Source organism: Talpa occidentalis, unplaced genomic scaffold (assembly GCF_014898055.3).
Source record: "Talpa occidentalis isolate TD23 unplaced genomic scaffold, MPIMG_talOcc4v2.1 talOcc4.11, whole genome shotgun sequence".
Classification (NCBI taxonomy): domain Eukaryota; kingdom Metazoa; phylum Chordata; class Mammalia; order Eulipotyphla; family Talpidae; genus Talpa; species Talpa occidentalis.
The window spans coordinates 92,572,873-92,592,827 of NW_023601104.1; the positions used below are offsets into that span (position 1 = coordinate 92,572,873).

The 19,955-nt window shown below is 50.1% G+C and overlaps 1 protein-coding gene across 1 annotated transcript; it reads left to right on the plus strand.

Annotated features, from left to right (window-relative positions):
* The first annotated feature begins 4,391 nt into the window (after positions 1–4,391).
* SYNDIG1L (synapse differentiation inducing 1 like) lies at positions 4,392–19,227 on the plus strand. Its single transcript, XM_037502001.2, has 4 exons — positions 4,392–4,677; positions 16,520–16,995; positions 18,559–18,699; positions 18,850–19,227. The coding sequence occupies exons 2-4, from the start codon at positions 16,579–16,581 to the stop codon at positions 19,006–19,008; spliced, it is 717 nt and encodes a 238-aa protein (XP_037357898.1). The 5' UTR covers positions 4,392–4,677; positions 16,520–16,578; the 3' UTR covers positions 19,009–19,227.
* The last annotated feature ends 728 nt before the right edge of the window (positions 19,228–19,955 follow it).

Consider the following 19,955-nt stretch of genomic DNA (forward strand, 5'->3'; position numbering starts at 1 on the left):
CCGTCGCCCCTTCACCCAGGGTTTTGCTGCTCTCAGCATTATGGCCTTGACCATGAGTCTGACTCCAGAGTACAGCATTCACTGAGCTGGGGGTAGGGCTCACCCTCTTCCTTCTGGGGAGCATCTTTTCCAGTGTGTGGCATATTGATGTAGTGAGTGAAGCAGATCTCCCCACACTTGGTGCTGATTTACATTCCCTAGGGAATGCTGTAAGCAAATCAACCCTTTGTAGAAAGAGCTAAGAGTTTGTGCATGAAAGAGCTTATGAAGGAAGGTCCCCAGGTGGAAAGAGATTAGCAACCAGAACTGACTCCAAAAAAAACCCAGAGCCTACTGTGCTGGATCCTGCTTGGGGAATGGAAGAGTGGTAGGAACAGAATAGGCCTTAGAGGCATCTCCTCCCAGATTTTTACCTAGTGCTTACTCTGTCCCCTGATTATGGACCTTGCTTTGGTCCCACCTAGGATTCCTGTTGCCTTCTCCAGGAAGACTTCCAGGAGCTGCTGTGCCCCCACTGAATTCTCCTGGCCCAAGACTGGACTTTATCCTTTTCCATTAAGGCAGTCAAGGTAAGATGGGAAGGTCTTTGGCTTAAGAAATTTTTTTATGAACTAAAGAGAGAATAAAATTGAAACAGGTATAAAAGCCTAGAAACTGAGGGTCATGTCACTCAGTAACACTGTCTGGGAATGCAGACAATGCATTGTCTGGGAATGCAGACAGTGCAAAAGCAGAATTTGCTCTCCTCCTGATATGCCCCCTTGTAAGTAGCATCAACTTTCCGGAAACAGGAGTCCCCAACATTACCTTCCCCTGCCCCCCACAACCAATCTTTCCCCTGTTCTCTTTCAGAGGTGTTACCACCTAACTCCTGACCATGCCGGTTCAAGTTCTCACCATCTTTCCTGGACTCTGCTGCAGCTAGTCCTTCAGGCCCATCTCTTCATTTTAGCCTTTCTACCCAGAGTTTCCTCCTCTCTTGCCTGTCTGGTAAATATCTCATCTTTTAATACAATTCAGCTCAAATGTCACCTCCTTCAGGAAACCTCCTGGAATTTCCCCAGGCAGAGTTCATTGTTTCCTTCTCTGTGCATTTTTTATTTACCCTGTTTATCTCAATGTGTTTGATTTTCTGTTTAACATAATCTACCACATCAGTCTTTCTTGCAAGTCTTTCAAGGATCTGGATGATGGCTTATACTTTGTATTCTCAGGGTCTCACAGAGAGGTTAACCTTCATTACATAGCAGGAAATGCTTGCTGGAGAAAGGAAAGAGGGATTTTTTAAAAAGGGAATAAAAACTCTTCATAGTTATATATTCTTCAGTTCTGGAACCACCCCCTATATCTTGTCAGGGATAAAGGTAATTTCCTAAAAGAAACTCTTACAGGGGCCTCCCTGATGGCGCAAGGGGTTAAGTCTCAGCTCTATGAGACTATATGGCAAGGACTGCAGCACAAATTCGAGCCCCAGCCAGGGAGCTGACCCACATGGTGCAACAGACCTCTCCTGCCTCGCCCGCTGCTCCCCTCAGCAGTGTATTTCAGTAACTCTGCCTGTTTTGTTCCCGGCTCTTTCTCTGGTGAATCCTCTCACCCCTCCCCCATGCCTCTGGCCTACACCCCAGCTCTTGTATGCATAAATAAATAAAATAATTTTTTTGAAAAAGAAAGTCTTCTAGCTGCATTAGCCCACTATTCTCTGTCACAGATTTCCTATGTGCTGGTTGCCCCTGTAGTTCATTCAGAGCTGCTGAGAGGCTTAGGATCTAAAGGAAGCAAATGCCCAAGGAAATTAGGTGACTGCTAAAGTCACACTGTCAATGAATGACAAAGACCCAGGTCCCTTGGTGCCCAGGCCAGGGCCCTTGACACAACACCAACAGTCTCTCAGACTTTCCCCCTCCAGGCAACAGCATATAATTATCAACATTAGTATTTGGAATTTATATTCGGCTTTTGCTTCACTGGCTTTTTATTATCCTTTTGATTAGTAATTTGGTATGCAGTCCAGGCATGGAGCAAAGCCAGGGTAGGGATGGGAAAAGCAGAAGGAGGCCTTGGCCAAGTAGGAGGCCATGAACCCCCATGAGAGGGAGGCCAGAGGGGAGCAAGGGTGCAAGAAGGCACATAGTGTGTTTTGTGTATGCACATGTATGTTGGGGCGGCAGGGCGGGGGGGTTCTCTGTGCAGATGCTGAGCCTCAGGTGAGTGGTCCAGAGGTCTTAGCCTCAGGCTTACACTCTAAACTGCAGAAACACAGGGTCTCCCTTGTGACACAAGAGGTTAAGTCTCAGCACTATGAAGCTATCTGCAGCCACTGCAGCACGAGTTCAATCTCTGGCCAGGGAGCTAATCCACGTAGCATAGAAGACTTCTCCTGTCTCACCCACTGCTCCCCTCAGGAGTGTATTTCAGTCAATCCACCTGTTCTGCTCCCCACTCTCTCTCTGGTGAATACTCTCTCTCTAACACACACACACACACACACACACACAGCCACACCTCTGGCCTGTACCCCAGCTCTTGTATGCATAAATAAATAAAATTAATCTTTAAAAAAATAAAGGGCAGGAGCACATAGAACAAAAAATAGCTAACACCCTTCAGGTTAAACATGTTACAATAAGACAGGGAAGTCTCTGCCCAGCTGTGAAGAGGGCACCCAAACACCATAAGGGGTTGCTGCTGTGGTATATGGTGAAATTAAACAGGACTGCTCCAGATGCCCCATGCATGTGGAGTGAAGGGGTCCCAGAGCTACAGGTACCCTGTATCTGCTATTCAGGGTGCTATGGAATTCTTGGGTGGGGGGAGGGGAGCACTTTCATAGCCAGAACCTGCTTTCCAGTATCTCCTTCCAACAAGCTTTCCTCCTGTTCTGGATTTATTTTGCAAGCCCCTATTTAACTTCAGGAAATGAGAATGCTCTCCCCTCCTAAGCTCCTGGTACTATGAGTCTAACTGTTAGGGGGAAAAGGATGTCCCAGAGCTAATTCCATACAGGCTTTGTGGACTCCACCCACCCCCCCCCAGGACAAAGCCAAAGACACTGGGAACTCCAAATCCTATCCCCACCAAAGGAAGGTGGCTGGGACCTGAGGGTGGGGTTAAGCAGCCAGGTGGATATAAAAGGCAGATACGTGGGCTTTGGGGTCCCCCATTTTGGCTCTCCGCCAGCTCGCAGCGTCCAGCCAGTTCTGAGAGTGACTTTGGGTTTCCAGGTCGTCGGATCGGGTAGGACGCATTAAAGACTTTATTTCCCTATTTTCTCCCTGAGTTGTACATTTTCCTTATTTCCTTTTCCCTTGTAAATAAACCTTTTATTAACCTTTTGTGTGTGTCTGTAGTAGAGTATTCATAAGTCCCTTTAAAGCGCGCGGGTGAGGACCCACAGCCAGGAACCCATTTAATATCAGGGTTGCTCTATAACATAACCATAGTCTAACCATAGTTAGACTCAAGACATTGTGATGGAGCTGAAAAATAACCTCATCCATGCATAGCATTCAAGATGAAGGTATCCTGTGCTTTAAGAAAAAAAAAAAAGGAAACTGAAATGAGGAGTCAGGTAAAGAGCAGAACCAAAGGGGAGAGGAAGGAAGCCCTGGTCTCTGCCAGCTGAGGAGAGTGCTCACCCACTGAAGGGCTTATTTGAGGCCAATGTGTCACATATGTCATCTCACTTTGTCCTCATGTGCCCCTTTGAGGTGGATACAGCTCCCCCACTTTCTTGATGAGAAACCTAAGGCTTTAAGAGGTGAAGTAACTTGCCCAAGGTTAAACAGTTAATCAAGTGAGACAATAGAAACAAAACTTAGCCCATGCTCTTTAAAGCTTGTGCACTTCGCAAGGCTCTGTTATCTCCAAATCAAGAGATTTAATCTCTGTGAGCCCTAATTCTTCCTATGGTGAGTGAAAAAAATGATATTGCCTCATCGAGTTAAGAAAATAAAGCGAGATTATATTGGTTAAAAACATAAAACCTGCTATGCTGTCTGCTGTATACTAGGCGTCCAATGAATGCTTTTGGTTGGCTCGATTTTCTCTGTAGGGCAGATCATTATTCAAACTCAGGGCTCAAGAGCCCAGGGGTTTCCACGATGCTGTTAAAAGCCCGAGGGCCGCCCATCGCTGCTGCAGGCGCGCGGGAGTAGGGAGCAGACTAGAGGGACCCGGCTCCAGGAACCCGAGAAGCTGGTTCCAGCTGCGCGCCCCGCTCCGCCGCCTCCTCGGGGACCCCCGACTCCCCGCCCCGCCCCGCCCCGCCCCGCCCGGGAGCCGGTCCGGAGCGCCTGGTGGGCTGATTCCGGAGCGTGGAGCGGAGCACGGAGGCGACAGGAGGTGGCGGCGGGAGGCAGGGAGGAGGGGACGCTCCTCGCTGCTCCCCCAAGTCGGCGCGGAGCCGCCGTGGCCGGGCCGCGGGCTGCGCGGTGGCGGCGGGGCCGGGCCGGCATGCGGGGCTCCCGGGACCGCGCCGGGCGGGGCGGGCGGCGGCGCGGGGCGGCGGGGAGCTGTCCGCGGTGCTGAAGCGGCGGCCGCGGGACCCGGCGCCGGGCGCACGCGCTCCCTCTCGGGAGCTCCGCCGCGGCGGCGAGGCGGGGGCGCCACCGCTCACCGGCCCATGCCGAGCCCCCAAGCCCCGCGGAGGAGGCGGGACCATCCTCGGCGGGACAGGTAAGGGGCCGTCCGGGGAACCGCGCGAGCCGGAGACCGAGCTGGGCAGGGCGATGGGAGCTCTCCTAGGGACGGGGGCTCAGACTCCCTGCTGGCTGCCATCGCTAGCGCCAAGTCCATCCCTAACCCTCACCCTGCAGGCTGGGGGTGCTGGAAGGGACCCTGCACCACCAGGCCCTGACCCTGACCTCAGGCAACTCTAAGATCACCTGCCCACTGGTTGCAAAGAATGCTGTTGGGAGCCTCCTGTAAACCTTGCTACCCCAGTCCCTGCAGCACGAGGGAAATCTGAGCCAGCTTCACTAAGCCCATCTCTCCTCCCCCAAGTGTGCTCGTGAAGGTGACGGGAATGGCTGTGGTGGCCTTTGCCCTGAGATTTCTTTGCCTTGGTCATGGATGGCCCTTGGGCCGAGGGATGAGCCAGGCCCTTCAAGACCTATTAGCTGAGTTCTCCAGAGAAGGAAAGAGATACCAGAAGATACCTCAATTTTTCTTGTGGCCTTCTTGCTTCTCAGGGAAAGAGACTGATTTTACCTCACACTAGTTGGTGCATGAGGGCATGAGGGGAGGGGAACCTGCGCTCTACTTTCTATTACATGCCAGGCTGCTGGTGGCCCTAGACAGAGCCTCTTTCTGGCAGGAGTGTGCTGAATGAGCTCATTCAGGCCTGCAAAGTGCTTCCAGTTCTTTGGAGCAGAGTTCTCTGAGTGGATGAATGTAGCGATCAAAATAAAACTGCAGCGAGAAAGCCTGGCTTAACACTGTAGCTGACTACTGCTTTATCTCCATCCTCTCAACCCACTACAATTTCCTCACCCCAGGAGTAGAGGAGCCTAGGCTAGGAGTTCCTGGCTGGGCACTGGCATTTACTAGCTTCACGCCACTTATCTGAGCTCTCTGAACCTCGATTTCCTCATCCCTACAGTGGGGAGGGACTAGCTACTCTCCTCACTTCAGGAAACTGCCTTGAGACTTAATGAAACAGTGCACCTGATTGAAGGCTTGTCAACTGTGTGTCGCCATCCCAGTGAGATGCTGTCACTGTTCCCATCCACCAGTCAGGCCTGCTGGCAGCGACCTAATCACTGTCACTCTTACCTACTTTTCTCCCAGCCCAAGCATATTTCCCTTTGTCCTTGGCCTCCTTAGGGTCCCAGAATCAGGGAAGCACAACTTTCAAATCTTGAAGATCCAAAAGAGTTCCCTCCTCCTATCTCCCCTTCCTTCATCACTTATAGAAAACAATATAGGTGACATCTGACTCACAGTTTTTATTTTTTTTCCCCAAGAATCACAGATCTAGGGAAACAGCTCCTTGAAGGCAAGGATTGTGTTGTTTTCATCTCTTTGCCTCTCTCCACACCTCCCCTCCCCCATAGCACCTGGAAGATAGTAAAGACTCAGTAATTGGGTGTAAAATAAGAGAATGAAGTATTAAAATATCTCAGAATAAAAGCATTTGACTGGAAGTCAGGAGCCCTTTGTTCTGGCCCCAAATTTGCCACTAACTCTCTCAGGCAGGTCCTTACCCTCTGTGGGATGCAGTTTCTGCATCTGTAAAAGAAGACAGTTGGACTAGGTAAGTTTTAAGATTCCAAGTCCTGATGCTCTGTGGGGCTCTCTGAGCCCACAAATCTCCCAGTTCTCCTTGAACACAGGATACCTGCTTCATTAGTCTGATTTGAAAAGTAGGTTAATGTCCTTTCAGTCAAGAATGGGATTTTATGAATGAAGTGGAAGAAGGCAATAGGAAACAAGAAAAATCATTTCTATTTCTTGTGTGTTTTCTTAAAATCCTTACCTCTTCCTTATTTCCCTGAGAAAGCGATGAAATGTAAGAATCGCTGAGATTCTTGCCTCCCAGCCAACAGGCCAGGAAAGTACTCCCCCATCATCACAGTTGTGAGTAGCCAAGGGCCAGGGCCCTGTCCTTGATCATCTCCTCCCAGGGATGCTTCCTGGCTGGGATATCTCTCCTAAGACGGAGGAGGGGACAGTCAGGAAAGATCCATCCCTAGGGAGAGATTTTTAATATAAAAACAAAATGAGCTTCTCTGACAATAATTTTCCTCAACTGTGGCAGTCCTGGTAGATGTTCAGAAAAACCCTAGCTAATTGGCACTTGGGTAGAGCTGAGTAAGCCATGCAGTGACCTCCCTGACTTACCCTGTGAGTTCCCAGCAAGGGTGGGGGATCAACACCCCCCATGTCAGCACTTTCTGGCTTCCAGCTGTTGGTGCAGCTCTGGCAAGAGTCAGTTCTTCAGAATTAATGGACAGTCACTAACCCTCCTAGCAAAGTGATGGCAGCAGCAGCAGCAGCAAGCAAAAAGAGGGGCCTTATTTTCTGCAAGACTGGTCTGTAGGGGTGCTGGCCTGCTGCTGGGGCTGAAACAATGCACTACCCTCCTTCCTCAGCTGTCTGGGTGTGGGGCATCTGTGGTCACCCAAGCAGACACATTTGGCTTCTTTTTCAACCAAGGAAAACTACCCAGTGACTGCTTCTTGTGTCCCTGACACTCCTCTCTGCTGAGGCTCCTACTCTGACTCCCCCTGTAAGACCGCAAAGGGGTCTTACATGATTGGCACATGATTGGGTGATCTGACTGGGGGCAAAGGAATCTGAGAAAGAAGAGATGAATGTGCACGCATGCATGCCTGAGTGTGTGTGTGAAAGAGAGAGAATTCAAACACAGAAATATACACATGCAGCTCCCTTCCCCTGGATGGGACACACGAAATGACAGGCAGAGAATATCTGGAGACATCTGCACATTATTAATTATCTTCAAGTTCAAAGGCCAGTTCATCTGTATATCCTACAGGGACTTCCAGCCCCAAAGTACACCGCTCTGGGGAGAATGAAGCTGAAGGAACAGGCTTCTTGTTGGGAAAAATAAACATTCCAGTTCCCTAAACCTTTGGCACTTTCCAACCCCCCTCCCTTCACAGGGGCTCAGTGGGCACACCACCTGGAGCTGTTCCTCTGCTGTGAGTCAGGGGATGGTGGAGACTTAGCTCATCCTGCTCCCTGTATCCAGGTCTTCTCTCTTACCTGCCCCCATTCCTTATTCTCCCTTCCCTCCTCCCCAGAGCTGCCACCACCACCAGCCCGCCTGCTCTTCCTCTGCCCCAAGCAAATCAAGCAGGGTTTTAGGGCCCAATGTGCTACCTCTCCATTAGGTGTGTTATCTTCTGCCATTAGATGCGCTGTTTGCTTTTAAGTGGTTGGGAATGAGCTGCTTCAGTGAAGAGACAGGTTGTTTCAGCGAGAATAAAGATTTCATTTCCACCTGAAAATGGACTAATTTGAGTAGTGGAACTACTACCCCAATCCTCCTAGCAATTTTATCCTTCAGCTACAGACTCATCCCCAGGCTGGTGGAATGTGCTTTGAGGGAGAGCCCAGTCCATTTCATGGGAGCACAGGGTGGCAGTGGGTTCAAAAGCTGGTGGACTGATATGCCTCAGAAGACAGCACCTAAGAAGCCTCTTGTGGATGCTGAGGAATGTTCCAGTTGCTTTATTTCTCTTCCCTGGCCTCCCTTTTCAGTCCTGTCTTCTCCTCTGCTCTGCTCTGCTCTGCTCTTCTCCCTCTCCACTGTCCCTTTGAGAATTCTCAAATCCCTCTCCACCCCTGATCTCTGTGCCTGTTGGTCTGTATCCCCCAGCCATCTTTTAAGCAGGCATCCTCCCTTTCATTTTTGCATTCCAAGAATTCATCTGAAGTAACTGCTCAAGAAATGCTTGATGTGCAGAACACATGTGCCCCAGCCAGATGTGTGCCATCCATCCCAGGGCCTGCAAAGGACTTTTTACTGGGGGGAGGGAGGGCTCCGCTCGCCTAGCTTACAGATTCACTCATTCACTCATTGATTCATGAGGTCAACTGTTTGTTGAGCTCCTGCTACATGCCAGGCAAGGGGCTGCGGGAATGAGCAAGACAGACACACGCTGCACCCTCTTGAATGTGGTGAGAGACACTGATCAACAAATCACACATATACAAATAGAGATTGTGATAAACTCTTTGAGAGGAAGAGTGTGGAGCCATCGCAGAGCAAATAACCAAGGAGCCTAAATCTGGACTGAGGATGTGAGATGGCCTCCCTGAGGAAGTGACTTTTAAGCTGAGCTAAAGCATTCTGGAGTGAGTGGGAACAATGCTTCCGAGAAACTCGACTGTGAAGTGAAGGAGGGGGGGGGGGCTGGCACTGAGGAAAAATGTTCCAGTTTTCTGTTGCTGCCTAATTACCTGAAATTTAGTGACTAAACCACAAACATTTCATCAGCTCACAACTTTGAGGATTGGAAATGCATGAGGGCTGAGCTGCGTGACTCTTGCCTCCATGTCACATTGACAGAGGTCGCCGGTGGTGTTCAGCTGGCAGATGGGCTGGTGTGAAGAGTCCAAGGCAGCACCACTCACACGTCTGGCGTCTTGGGGATGACTGGAAGGCTGAGCGCAGGAGCCTCCAGCCACCGCAGCATCAACATACGTGGTCTCTCTCCAGCATGGCAGTTTCCGGGCCACCCCACTACCGCTGGGCCCCAAGAGGAAGTGTTCCAGGGAGCAAGGTGAAAGACACAAGGCCTCTGAGAACTGGGCCTCCTAGGTCACACGGCATCACCTTCGCTGTGCAGTCCAGCCACTCAGATTAGAGGAAAGGGGCATGAAGCCCCCCTCTCGATGGGAGGAGTGAAAAGTACTGGCAACCAGCTTTTGCAGTCAGCACTTCATATTTTTTTTTGAGGTAACATTGATTTACATAGTTGTGTCTTGGAAGGATAGGATCCCCCCCTTCCTTCTGGTGCTGTTACCCTAGTGCTCACACCACTAAAGCACCTGCAGTCCACACCATAGTCCACTGCGCTCCCCCCATCACTTTATTTTTTTCTTTTTTTTTTAATTTATTTATTTATGCATACAAGAACTGGGGTACAGGCCAGAGTTGCGGGGGGTGAGAGGATTCACCAGAGACAGAGTGGGGAACAGAAAAGGCAGACTGACTGAAATACACTGCTGAGGGAGCAGCGGGCGAGTCAGGAGAGGTCTGCTGCACTATTTGGATAGCTCCCTGGCTGGGGATTGAACTCGTGCTTCAGTGGCTGCAGATTGCTTCACACACAGGTTGTGTCTTAACTCCTTGTGCCACCAGAGAGGCCTTCACTTTATTTTTTTAAGCAAGGTAGACTACAGTACGTTTAAGTGCCACTAGGAAGGATCAAGAGTTAAGGGCAGTTGAGACAGAGGAGAGAGGAAAGAATAAACAATTAAGTTAGCTTCCTGAGGAGCTGTTTGCACTGAAGCAAACAGCACTAAGTCTCCCATTCCCTCTCAACCTGTTAGCCTCAATTCTCCCAAAACACCCACACCCCTGAGCCTGGACTCTTTCTCCCTTTACTGTCAGATGCAGTGAGCTGTAGCCACGCCTTCGAGCTGGGTGGCTTTCTTGCTTGTAGGCCAGAAAATCATTTACAAACAGCCACCATAGTCACAGCACTTCACAGTGTGCATACCATCTGACCAGAGGCTGGGCGAGCGCCTATCCTCAAAGATGTCACCCCTTCCCTGGACCTTAATCACTTACATTTAATCTACTAGGAAACTCTGGCTCTTATCTTTCAGTTTAAAAGCAATCTCCCTTGTGCGCTGAGATAGTGGTCAGCAGTCCAGCCTCCTTACCATGACTCTGTAGCTATTTGAATCTAGACCTTGGGGTTATCTAGGCAGCCACCCATGGACTCACCTTCCCCCCAACCCCCACCCCCAGCCCCGAACTCTCTTAATCTTTTCTCTTTTTTTTTTTAAGATTTATTTATTTATGCATACAAGAACTGGGGTACAGGCCAGAGGTTGGGGGGGGGGTGAGAGGACTCACCAGAGACAGAGTGGGGAGCAGAACAGGCAGATTGACTGAAATACACTGCTGAGGGGAGCAGCGGGCGAGAGACAGGAGGGGCCTGCTGTGCATGTGGGTCATTTCCCTGGCTGGGTGGGGATCAAACTCCTGCTGCAGAGGTTGCGGGATAGCTTCACAGTGCTGTGCTTATTCCCATCCCCTGCACTGAACCCTCCCTCTGGCTTTAACCATTCAAGAGCAAGTCCTCACCTCTCTCACACCCACACAGGCCCTGAAAGCAGTGGTTAACAAGGCCCAGACTTTGGACTCCATTCAACCTGGCTTCAAATCCTTCTTAAATCTTGGGCAAGTTACTTAACCTCTCTGAGTTTCAGTTTCTCCATCTGAAAAATGGGAAATAATAATAGCCAGCTTCATGGGTTCTTATAAAGTTTTAAGATAAAGTATCAACATATGAAACACCCGGCTCATGTGAGCTGTTACAATCTTACAGTGTTCTGATAGAGACCGGCCCCATCCAAGGATGTCACCCAACTCCTGGGTACGCATCACGCTGTCTCCTCGGCCTTTTAAAAACAGTGGTGGGGGCCTCCCCGGTGGCACAGCAGTTGAGCGCTGGGTTGCGAAGCTGCCCGAAGCCTCTGCAGCGCCCGTTCGATCCCTGGCTGCTCCCCAGCGGCCGGAGGAGGGTCCCACATGGCGCCCGCTGCTCCCCTCAGCAGTGTACTTCAGTCCCTCTGCCTGCTCTGCTCCCTGCTCTGGCTCTGGTGAATTCTCTCACCCTCCCGCGCTTCTGACTGTACCCAGTGCTTGTATAAATAAATAAATAAATCTTAAAAAAAAAATAAAAAATAAAAATAAAAAAATAAAACCAGTGGTGGTCGCCAAAACCCCCACCAGGAAGTGCTGAAACAAGTCTCCTCTAGCCCTGGCCCCAGCCCAGCCCCACAGCTAGTTGAAGAACTTGAGCCCTGGTCGTTCAGGGCTGGGTCCAGGAGGGCTCACCCACTCTCCAGCCCTGTGAGCTCAGGAAACCGCCCGGCCCTCGCTGGGCAGCAGCTCCCCCACATGGGAAGAGCAGGGATTGCATGAGAAGCTGCATTTGGGCACTGGGCATGGCCTTCGGAGCAAGGCAAGGGCTCAAAAAATGGCAGCTGGCACGGTGGCCCCGAGACCCTGGAGTCAGACTTCCAGGGTTCAAGGCCGTCACGCTTTGAGGCCTGGACACTTGGTCTTCTTGCACCTCAGTGTCTCTATCTGTGAAATGGAGATAATGATGGCAAAGACTTCATAGGGTTACTCTAGAGATCAAGTGAGAGAATTCACAGCATTAAACATTTGTTTTTGGTGAAGTAACATTGGTGTATGACATTCTCTGGGTTTCAGGTGTACATCATGATAAATCAACATCTGTCTACACAGCATTAAGTGTAATTCCACCCTTCACCATACAATTGACCCCTTTCATCCCTTTCTTTCCCTCTTCCCTTCTGATAATCACTAATTTGGTCTTACAGGTTAGAAGTTTATTTTTGTTTTATTTAATTCATTCATTTGTTTTGGGCCACAGAGCCCAAAATTAGTAAAATCAAACAGTGTATGTCTTTCTCTGTCTGACTTAGTTCACTAAGCATAATGCCCTTAGGTCTGTGCATGTTTTTGTAAATGACAGGATTGCACATATATATATCTCACATCTTTATCCACTCATCTGTCAATAGGCATCTAGGTTGTTCCCAGCTCTTGGCCATTGTGAGCGAGGGTGGGGTGAATGAACATGAGGGGGTGCATATCTCTTTGAATTGGTGTTTCTATATTCTGCAGGTAAATACCCAGAAGTGGAATAATTGGATTGTATGGAATTTCTTTTTTTTAAGAATTATTTTATTTATTTATGCATACAAGAGCTGGGGTGTAGGCCAGAGGTACAGGGGGGTGAGAGGATTCACCAGAGACAGAGTGGGGAGCAGAACAGAAGGACAGACTGAAATACACTGCTGAGGGGAGCAGTGGGTGAGACAGGAGAGATCTGCTGTACCATGTGGGTCAGCTCCCTGGCAGGGGAAGGAACTCGTGCTGCAGTGGCTGCAGATAGCTTCATAGTGCTAAGACTCATCCCCTTGCACTACCAGGGAGTCTCTGGAATATCTATTTTTAATCTTGGAGGAATCTCCGTACTCTGTTTCCTTAATGGCTGCACCAACTGACATTCGCACCAAAGTCACAAGGGTTCCCTTTCTCCACATTTTCTCCAACGCTTGTTGGAGAAATCGCCGTTCTCACAGGTATGAGGTGACATTTGTTTTGATTTGCATTCCCCTAATGATAAGAAATGATGTGCACCTCTATGTCTTCCAGGAAGTGTCTATTACAATCTTCTGCATTCATAGCAGTTAGAATATTACCTGGAACATAGGTACTATCAATAAGTGTGAGGTATTATTTCATCCTTTCACTTAGAACTTTTTTTTTTAAAGATTGATTTATTTACTTATTTATACAAGCACTGAGGTATAGGCCAGAGATGCGGGAGGATGAGAGGATTCACCAGAGACAGATTGGGGAACAGAACAGGCAGAAGGACCGAAAGCACTGCTGAGGGGAGCAGCAGGAAAGACAGGAGAGGTCTGCCATGCCATGTGGGTTTCTCCCTGGCCAGCTGGGAATCGAACCCGCACTGCAGAGGCTGTGGACAGCTTCACAGCGCTGTGCTCAACCTGATGCGCCACCAGGGTGGCCCCCACTTAGAAGTTTTTTGATTTTATACTTAAGGTACATGCCTTATAAGCAGCATATCTTTATTCTTTCACTGATTATCAGAGCTGCGCTTCCTAAAAGTGTGGTCCCTGGGCCGGGCGCATCAACATCACCTGCTAACTTGAGCGATGCACTTTCTCAGGACCCATACAGAACCATGAGCTGTGAGGGTGGAATCTAGTAGTCTGGGATTAAAAAGCCCCCCAGGCGATAGTAGTGCCCACTAAAGGTGGGTAGCCAGTGCCCAGAGACAGGTTTCCCTTCTGCCAGACTGTGAGGCTGTGTGTGAATCCCTTTAATTCAATTAGCGATGGTGCTGATTCAAAGCTGGTTTCTCTTTCTGGTTTACTCCTCCTCTAAGAGGTAGCCCTAAAGAATTCCCACTTGGAAACCACGGTTGTTTTCTTTTTTTTTTTTTTTAAGATTTATTTATTTATGCATACAAGAGCTAGGGTACAGGCCAGAGATGCAGGGGGGTGAGAGGATTCACCAGAGACAGAGTGGGGAACAGAACAGGCAGATTGACTGAAACACACTGCTGAGGGGAGCAGCAGGAGAGACAGGAGAGGTCTGCTTCGCCACGTGGGTTACTCCCTGCCTGGCCGGGGATTGAACTCGTGCTACAGAGACCATGGGTGCTTTCTGAGTCCCCTCCTCCTTAATAGACCCCAATCTCCATTTTTCCTCCCTGGCCTCTGCCTCTGCTGAAGAGCAGCCTCTAGCCTCCACTGATGAAACAGGAAAGTTCCAGGAGGAAGTGGAGCCTAGTGTCAGGCTCATGTCTCCCTGTTTCTCTTTCCCCTGGGATCTTGGGACCTTGATACCTTGGGCTCTTTCTTCCTTGCTTCTGTGATGCCATCATACTTTCCCCCAGCTTTCTAGCTATTATTGGCAGGTTTCATGGTATACAAATTAGTCTGCTGCAGCTGGAAGGCACAGCCTCCTATCCTATTTGTTAATCTCCACTAGAATTATAGAATCAGAATGAGCATTATAACAGTTCAGTTCCTGGCAAGTGGCAAAAAGCTCAATAATTGTAATTTTTATTATTATTCTCCCAATAGAATCCCAGGATCATATTGAGCTAAGCTGTTAAAAATTAAGCTCTCTATGCCTTCCATGCATTTTGTAGATAAGCAAACTGATGTTACCCTGTGTAGCTGGACCCCCACGCCATGGGGCTCCAGGGAGAGGCTGTAATTGGACTCCTGGGGATGGCTGGATGGTTGCCTGTCCTAGTCTGGGAGGTGGCAGTGTGCTTTCAATCCCCAAATCAGAGAGAGGAAAACCTCTGTTCTCAGCTCAAAAGGAAACAAGCCAGGGGCTATGGCCTCTCAGATCAACCTTCTTGCCCTCGCCTCTTGTGGGGACAGACCTCCTCGCCACTGCATAATATGGAACAATGATCTTAGCTCCAGAATACCGGGTGTTCCTGCCTTTCCTCTGGAGCAGAGTGCACACATGCACACAAGTGATCACACACATACACACGTGCTCATCAGCAAGTGTGCAGGTCCGCAGCACGCACAATAAGCTCACACAGTCCAATTGAGACCAGGCAGCAGAGGTGGAGATGAAAACTGCCTTCAATGCAGGTTCTGTACTCCTGGGAACAGCGAGAGGCTGTCCTACGCAACAGGTCAAAAAGTCAGACCAGGCCAAGGGCAGAGAAGTCTGGACCTGGGGACCGGCTACCCCCTCCTTCTGGCCAGGATTCAGTGCTGGGTCCCCTGGAACAGCTCCAAAGCCAGAAGAAAATCCTCCAGCCTCAGGAGATTTTAAACTAATTTTAGATAATTTGACTCAGAAGAAATCTAGGCACTTAATTTTATTCTGGTTTAAGAGAAGTATATGCTCATTGTGAAAACTAGATGTGAAAAACAGAAAAAAAACCACGGTGTAAAAGAGAAAATAAAAAGCACCTGTGCTCCCCCCTCTGGAGATAATCACTGTTGACATCTTGGCAGAGCTGAGATTATGTGCACAGGCTGTTTTCTTTCCTTCTCACTGAATCTGCAATGAGCATTTTCTCAGGCTGCTCCTCTTTGTAAGCCTGTTCCAGTGTATTGTTGTGCCATAATTGATCTCACTGGTTCCCGATTGTTGGACCTTCAGGTGGTTTCCAGCTTGTCCTTGTTGTAGAAAGCCCAGGCTCATACATCTCTGTGCACGCAGTGCTGCCACGCCTTGTCTAAAGCACAATCAGCGAGTGTGTGTACACGCGCACATGTGAGCGTGTGAGTGTGTGTGTGTGAGTGTAATCTAGGAAAGATTGTGTGGCTTGTATTTCAGAGGTGCATCTGGGTGTACCTTGACCAAGAGAAGGGGCTGGATAAACAAAGGCCTCTTGGAGAGAGAAATGAGTGCACACAATAGGCTCACACAGTCCAGGTGAGACCAGGCAGCAGAGGTGGAGATGAAAACTGCCTTGAATGCAGGTCCTGGGAACAGGAGCGGGGCGATGAGTGAGCTGGACCTGGCTGCCCCTGTGCAAAGTCTGCCTTGTACAAATGTTCTACAAAGGCCCCTACAGTCTCCAGAGCTCCAGGGTCTGATCTATGGCCACAAGAATCCTTCCTTTCCTTCTTCAGCGTTGGGCAGGTGACTTGCCAAGGCTTCCTGGCAAGGCAGGGCATGGGACAGGGTTGAGTTTGATGCTTTCATCTGCTCTGCTTTCCCACCCTACCCTACCAGACTCCTAAAGGACCCTGCATACCTCTGCCTACCAGGACCCTCGAGGCTATCGGTGGTGCTTTGGCTGAGGGACCCTCTGGCTATAAGTAGAGGGAGGGTATAAATGTAGACTAATAAAAAGAGAGAAGTTGGGGAACCTTGGGGCCATGTCCTAGTATCCCAGAGCATGGATGAAATGGGGAGGGGCTGTAGGGTACATCCCTTTCCCTCTCCCTGCTTCTTGCCCCCTCGCCATTGTGCCCCAGCGTCTGCACAGTGGCACCGAGCTGACACTCAAGAAATAGGTGCGGATCAGAGACATTAAACCAGATAAATTAAAGCTGCTCTATGAGGTAAGCAGGGCTGTTATCCCAATCCACATGCAAACAGAACCTCTGGGGAGATGAGCAGCAGTGCAAGGCCCCAAGGCGACCAGCGCAAAGGCAGGGTGTGTGCCAAGTCAGACTGCAGCGCCTGCGCTCTTCACCTCTTCCAGTCCTGCGTCTGGCCTGCTGGCCTCGGTGTCTACCTGCCTTGTTCTCCCAGCAGGCTCTCGAAGGACGGCTCAGCTGACCCAGGCTCCCCTCCCCAGAGCTGCCCCCAGAACCATGGAAAGTCTGAGTGAACTACAGAACCCACTGCTGCCTCGGAGCCCCACACACCTCCGCGGCCCCTACCCCTACCCTGAGACTTCGCCTGGCTGGTCCTGCCAGGAGCAGCTCTACTCCTACCTCCTGGGGGGCGCCAGTCCTGCTCATGCCCACCAGCTCCTGGACCCAGGGTCCCTGCAGCTAGCGGTGGAGGCCTGGTACAGGCCTAGCTGCCTCCTGGGGAGGGACAAGGTCAAGGAGCCCAGGTCTGGCAGCTGCGAGACCAGCTTCACAGAGAGCAGGCAGGCCCAGGCTGGGCCCGCGGAACGTCCTACAGAGCCTGGGCCAGCAGAAGAGGATGTCACCATCCAGACGGTGTCCTATGGGGTTCAAGAGGAGCTGCAGGGCCAGGAGGACGACCAGGAAGAGGAGGAGGTAAGTGTCCGTGTTGAAAATGCAGATTCATGGGCCTGAGTCGGAGCCCAGGAACGTGTATGTTATCAAAGAGAAAGCACTGCGGGCCAGTGCCCGTGCTTGGGCCGATTATTTAATGTTTAATAGCTTTTCTTGATGTTGTTTTTCTCCTCTTTTCCCAGCTTTATTGAGCTATCACTGATCTGTAACGTTGTAGAAGTTTAAAGTGTACCATGTGATGATTTGATTATGTGCACATTCCAAAATGATTACCCCCATAAGGTTCGTTAACACATCACTCACCTCACATAATTACCATTTGTTGTTACTGTTGTTATGGTGAGAACATTTAAGATCTTACATTTAAGATCCACTCTCTTAGCAACTTTCGAGTGTACAACAACAGTATTATTAACTACAGTCACCACTGTCCGTGAGGACCCAGAACTTACTCTCGTAACTGGAACTTTGTACTCTATATCCAACCTCTTATTTCTCCCAGGGCCTGGCAACCACCAATCTTCTCTCTATGAACTCAGTTTCTTAGATTCCACTAAATAGCAAGAGTCCCCTATTTTGTGTGAATGAATAATATTTCACCGTATGTACATAATACCACCTCTTCTTTTTTTATTTTTTTGTGGGACCCTTGCTGGTGGCCAGGGAATGAACTGGCACCGCAGAGGCTGCGGGCAGCCTCACAGCCCAACGCTCAACCGCTGGGCCACCAGGGGAGGCCCCCAATACCACCTCTTCTATACCCATTCACCCACTGATGGACATTTAGTCTTTGAGAAAAGTTTATATTGTTCGTGTTTTCTTAATTGTTTAAGTAATTCAAACTCAAAGCAGGAATCCACGATTTTAAAAAGATTTATTTATTCATGCATACAGGAACCGAGGTACAGGCCAGATGTGCGGAAGGGTGAGAGGATTCACCAGAGACAGAGCAGGGAACAGAACAGGCAGACTGACTGATACACACTGCTGAGGGGAGCAGCGGGGGAGACAGTAGAGGTCTGCCGCGCCATGTGGGTATCTCCCTGGCCGGCTGTGATTAAACCCGTGCTGCAGAGGCTGCAGACAGCTTCACAGCACTGTGCTCAACTGCCTGCGCCACCAGGGGAGACCCAGTGGATGATATTATAGTCTTTTTCATTCATGTTTTTTCCCAGCCTACTTCCCCAAAGAGATCTCGCCATCCAGTTTTATATCCTGATTTTTCTTTCTAACATCCACATAATTTAATATTTTTCTACAAGGTGATTTTAAGGGTTACAGAGTTTTCCATTCTAAGTTCTTCCATCATTTTTTAATTCTGTCTCTGGGTCATTGGCACTGAGATTGTTTCTAATCTTTTACAATTGCTATCCTAAGATGAACTTCTCAGGAAATATATATTGTATTCGTTCATTGGGATAAACCCCGAAAGATGGAATTGTTGGGTCATTGTTAAAGCTTTTGGTAGAGTGTACCAAACCCAAGCCATGCCCCCACCAACAGCAAATGAGACTGTCCACTGCCAACACCGTTGCTACTGGGTAATCCTAAGCCTGGTCTCAAAACCCCACTCGTATTTTGCAGAGTGATGTGACGTCAACAGAGAGTGAAAGTGAAGACAACTTCCTCACGCTGCCTCCCAGGGACCACCTTGGTCTTACTATCTTCTCCATGCTCTGCTGCTTCTGGCCACTGGGCATTGCCGCCTTCTACTTCTCCCAGGGGGTAAGAGCACCAGGGCTTCCATTCTGACCAGCTCCATCCACTGGATGACCTGGCCTGAGGGTAGGCAAGATGGAGCCAGGGATCTGGTGGGCTAGGGATATTTTGCTGGGCGTGGGATGCTCCTTTTCAACAGTCCATCTCTCTCCCTAGACCAGCAAGGCCATCTCTAAGGGGGACTTCCGTCTGGCCAGCACCACCTCCCGCCGGGCCCTCTTCCTGGCCACACTCTCCATCGCTGTGGGGGCCGGTCTTTATGTGGCTGTGGTAGTGGCTCTGGCAGCTTACATGTCCCAGAATGGCCATGGCTAGTGGCCAGTGGACCTGGCATCTGACTCCCCTGCTCCATGAGGCTTGGGGTTGCAGACTCTCTGGAGAGCCCTGGCCCCTGAAGACACCCCATGAGAGTGACTTGCTGGGGGAGGACTCCCTAACTGCAGCCTGCAGGGCTCAATCTTCACCTCCTCCGACTCACTGCCCCTAGCCCAGGCTGTGTTGGGAAGCAGGAGACTAGGGCTGTTCAGCGGCTATCCAGACAGGGCCTACTTTTCTGACTTGAGGCTAGCTAGGAGCTCAGCCCATTGTTCCCATTCCCTGGAGGGTCTCCTGCCTTGCAGGCAGCCCACTACCCAACTCTGCCAACCTCTCCACAGAGAAAGAACAGGAAGGTACAAGGAGGAAGGGAATGCCAGAGGGGGCAGGGGGCCTAATCCAGCCCTTTCAGCCCAGAGGGAATGCCGCCCTGGGGACAGCCAGGCCTGAGCCTGCATCATCCCAGGTACACATCCTATCAGCCCCTGAGTATAGCCTCCCCCAGCTCCAGTCTGACCCTATGAGGCACAGACCCCAATAAGTACGAGGGAAATACATGGTGATCCAGAGGCCCCTGGCTCCTTCTGGTTCTGGGAGATGCTTGCCTCTCCAGTGGGCTTGTAAGGTATTATAGATTCTGGGTAGAGAAGGAGTCTCAGACATACAAACTCCAACAAGGGCAGGCTCTTAGAGCTTCTCTGCACAGGAGTGAAAAGCAGACATGAAGGAAGAATGACGGGCCCTGAAATATTGCTGGACCCCATAGGCTTCCCATCTCTGCCCTTGTTCTTTGCCCCCACCATCCTTTTCTGGGCTCTGCCAGCAGGAAGGGGAGGGACACTGAGCCAGCATCATCCCAGGTATACATCCCATCAGCCCTAGATCCAGCTCTTTGGGAAATGCAATGAGGAGAGACCCTGGGGAGTAGTGAGTACAGATAAGGGGAG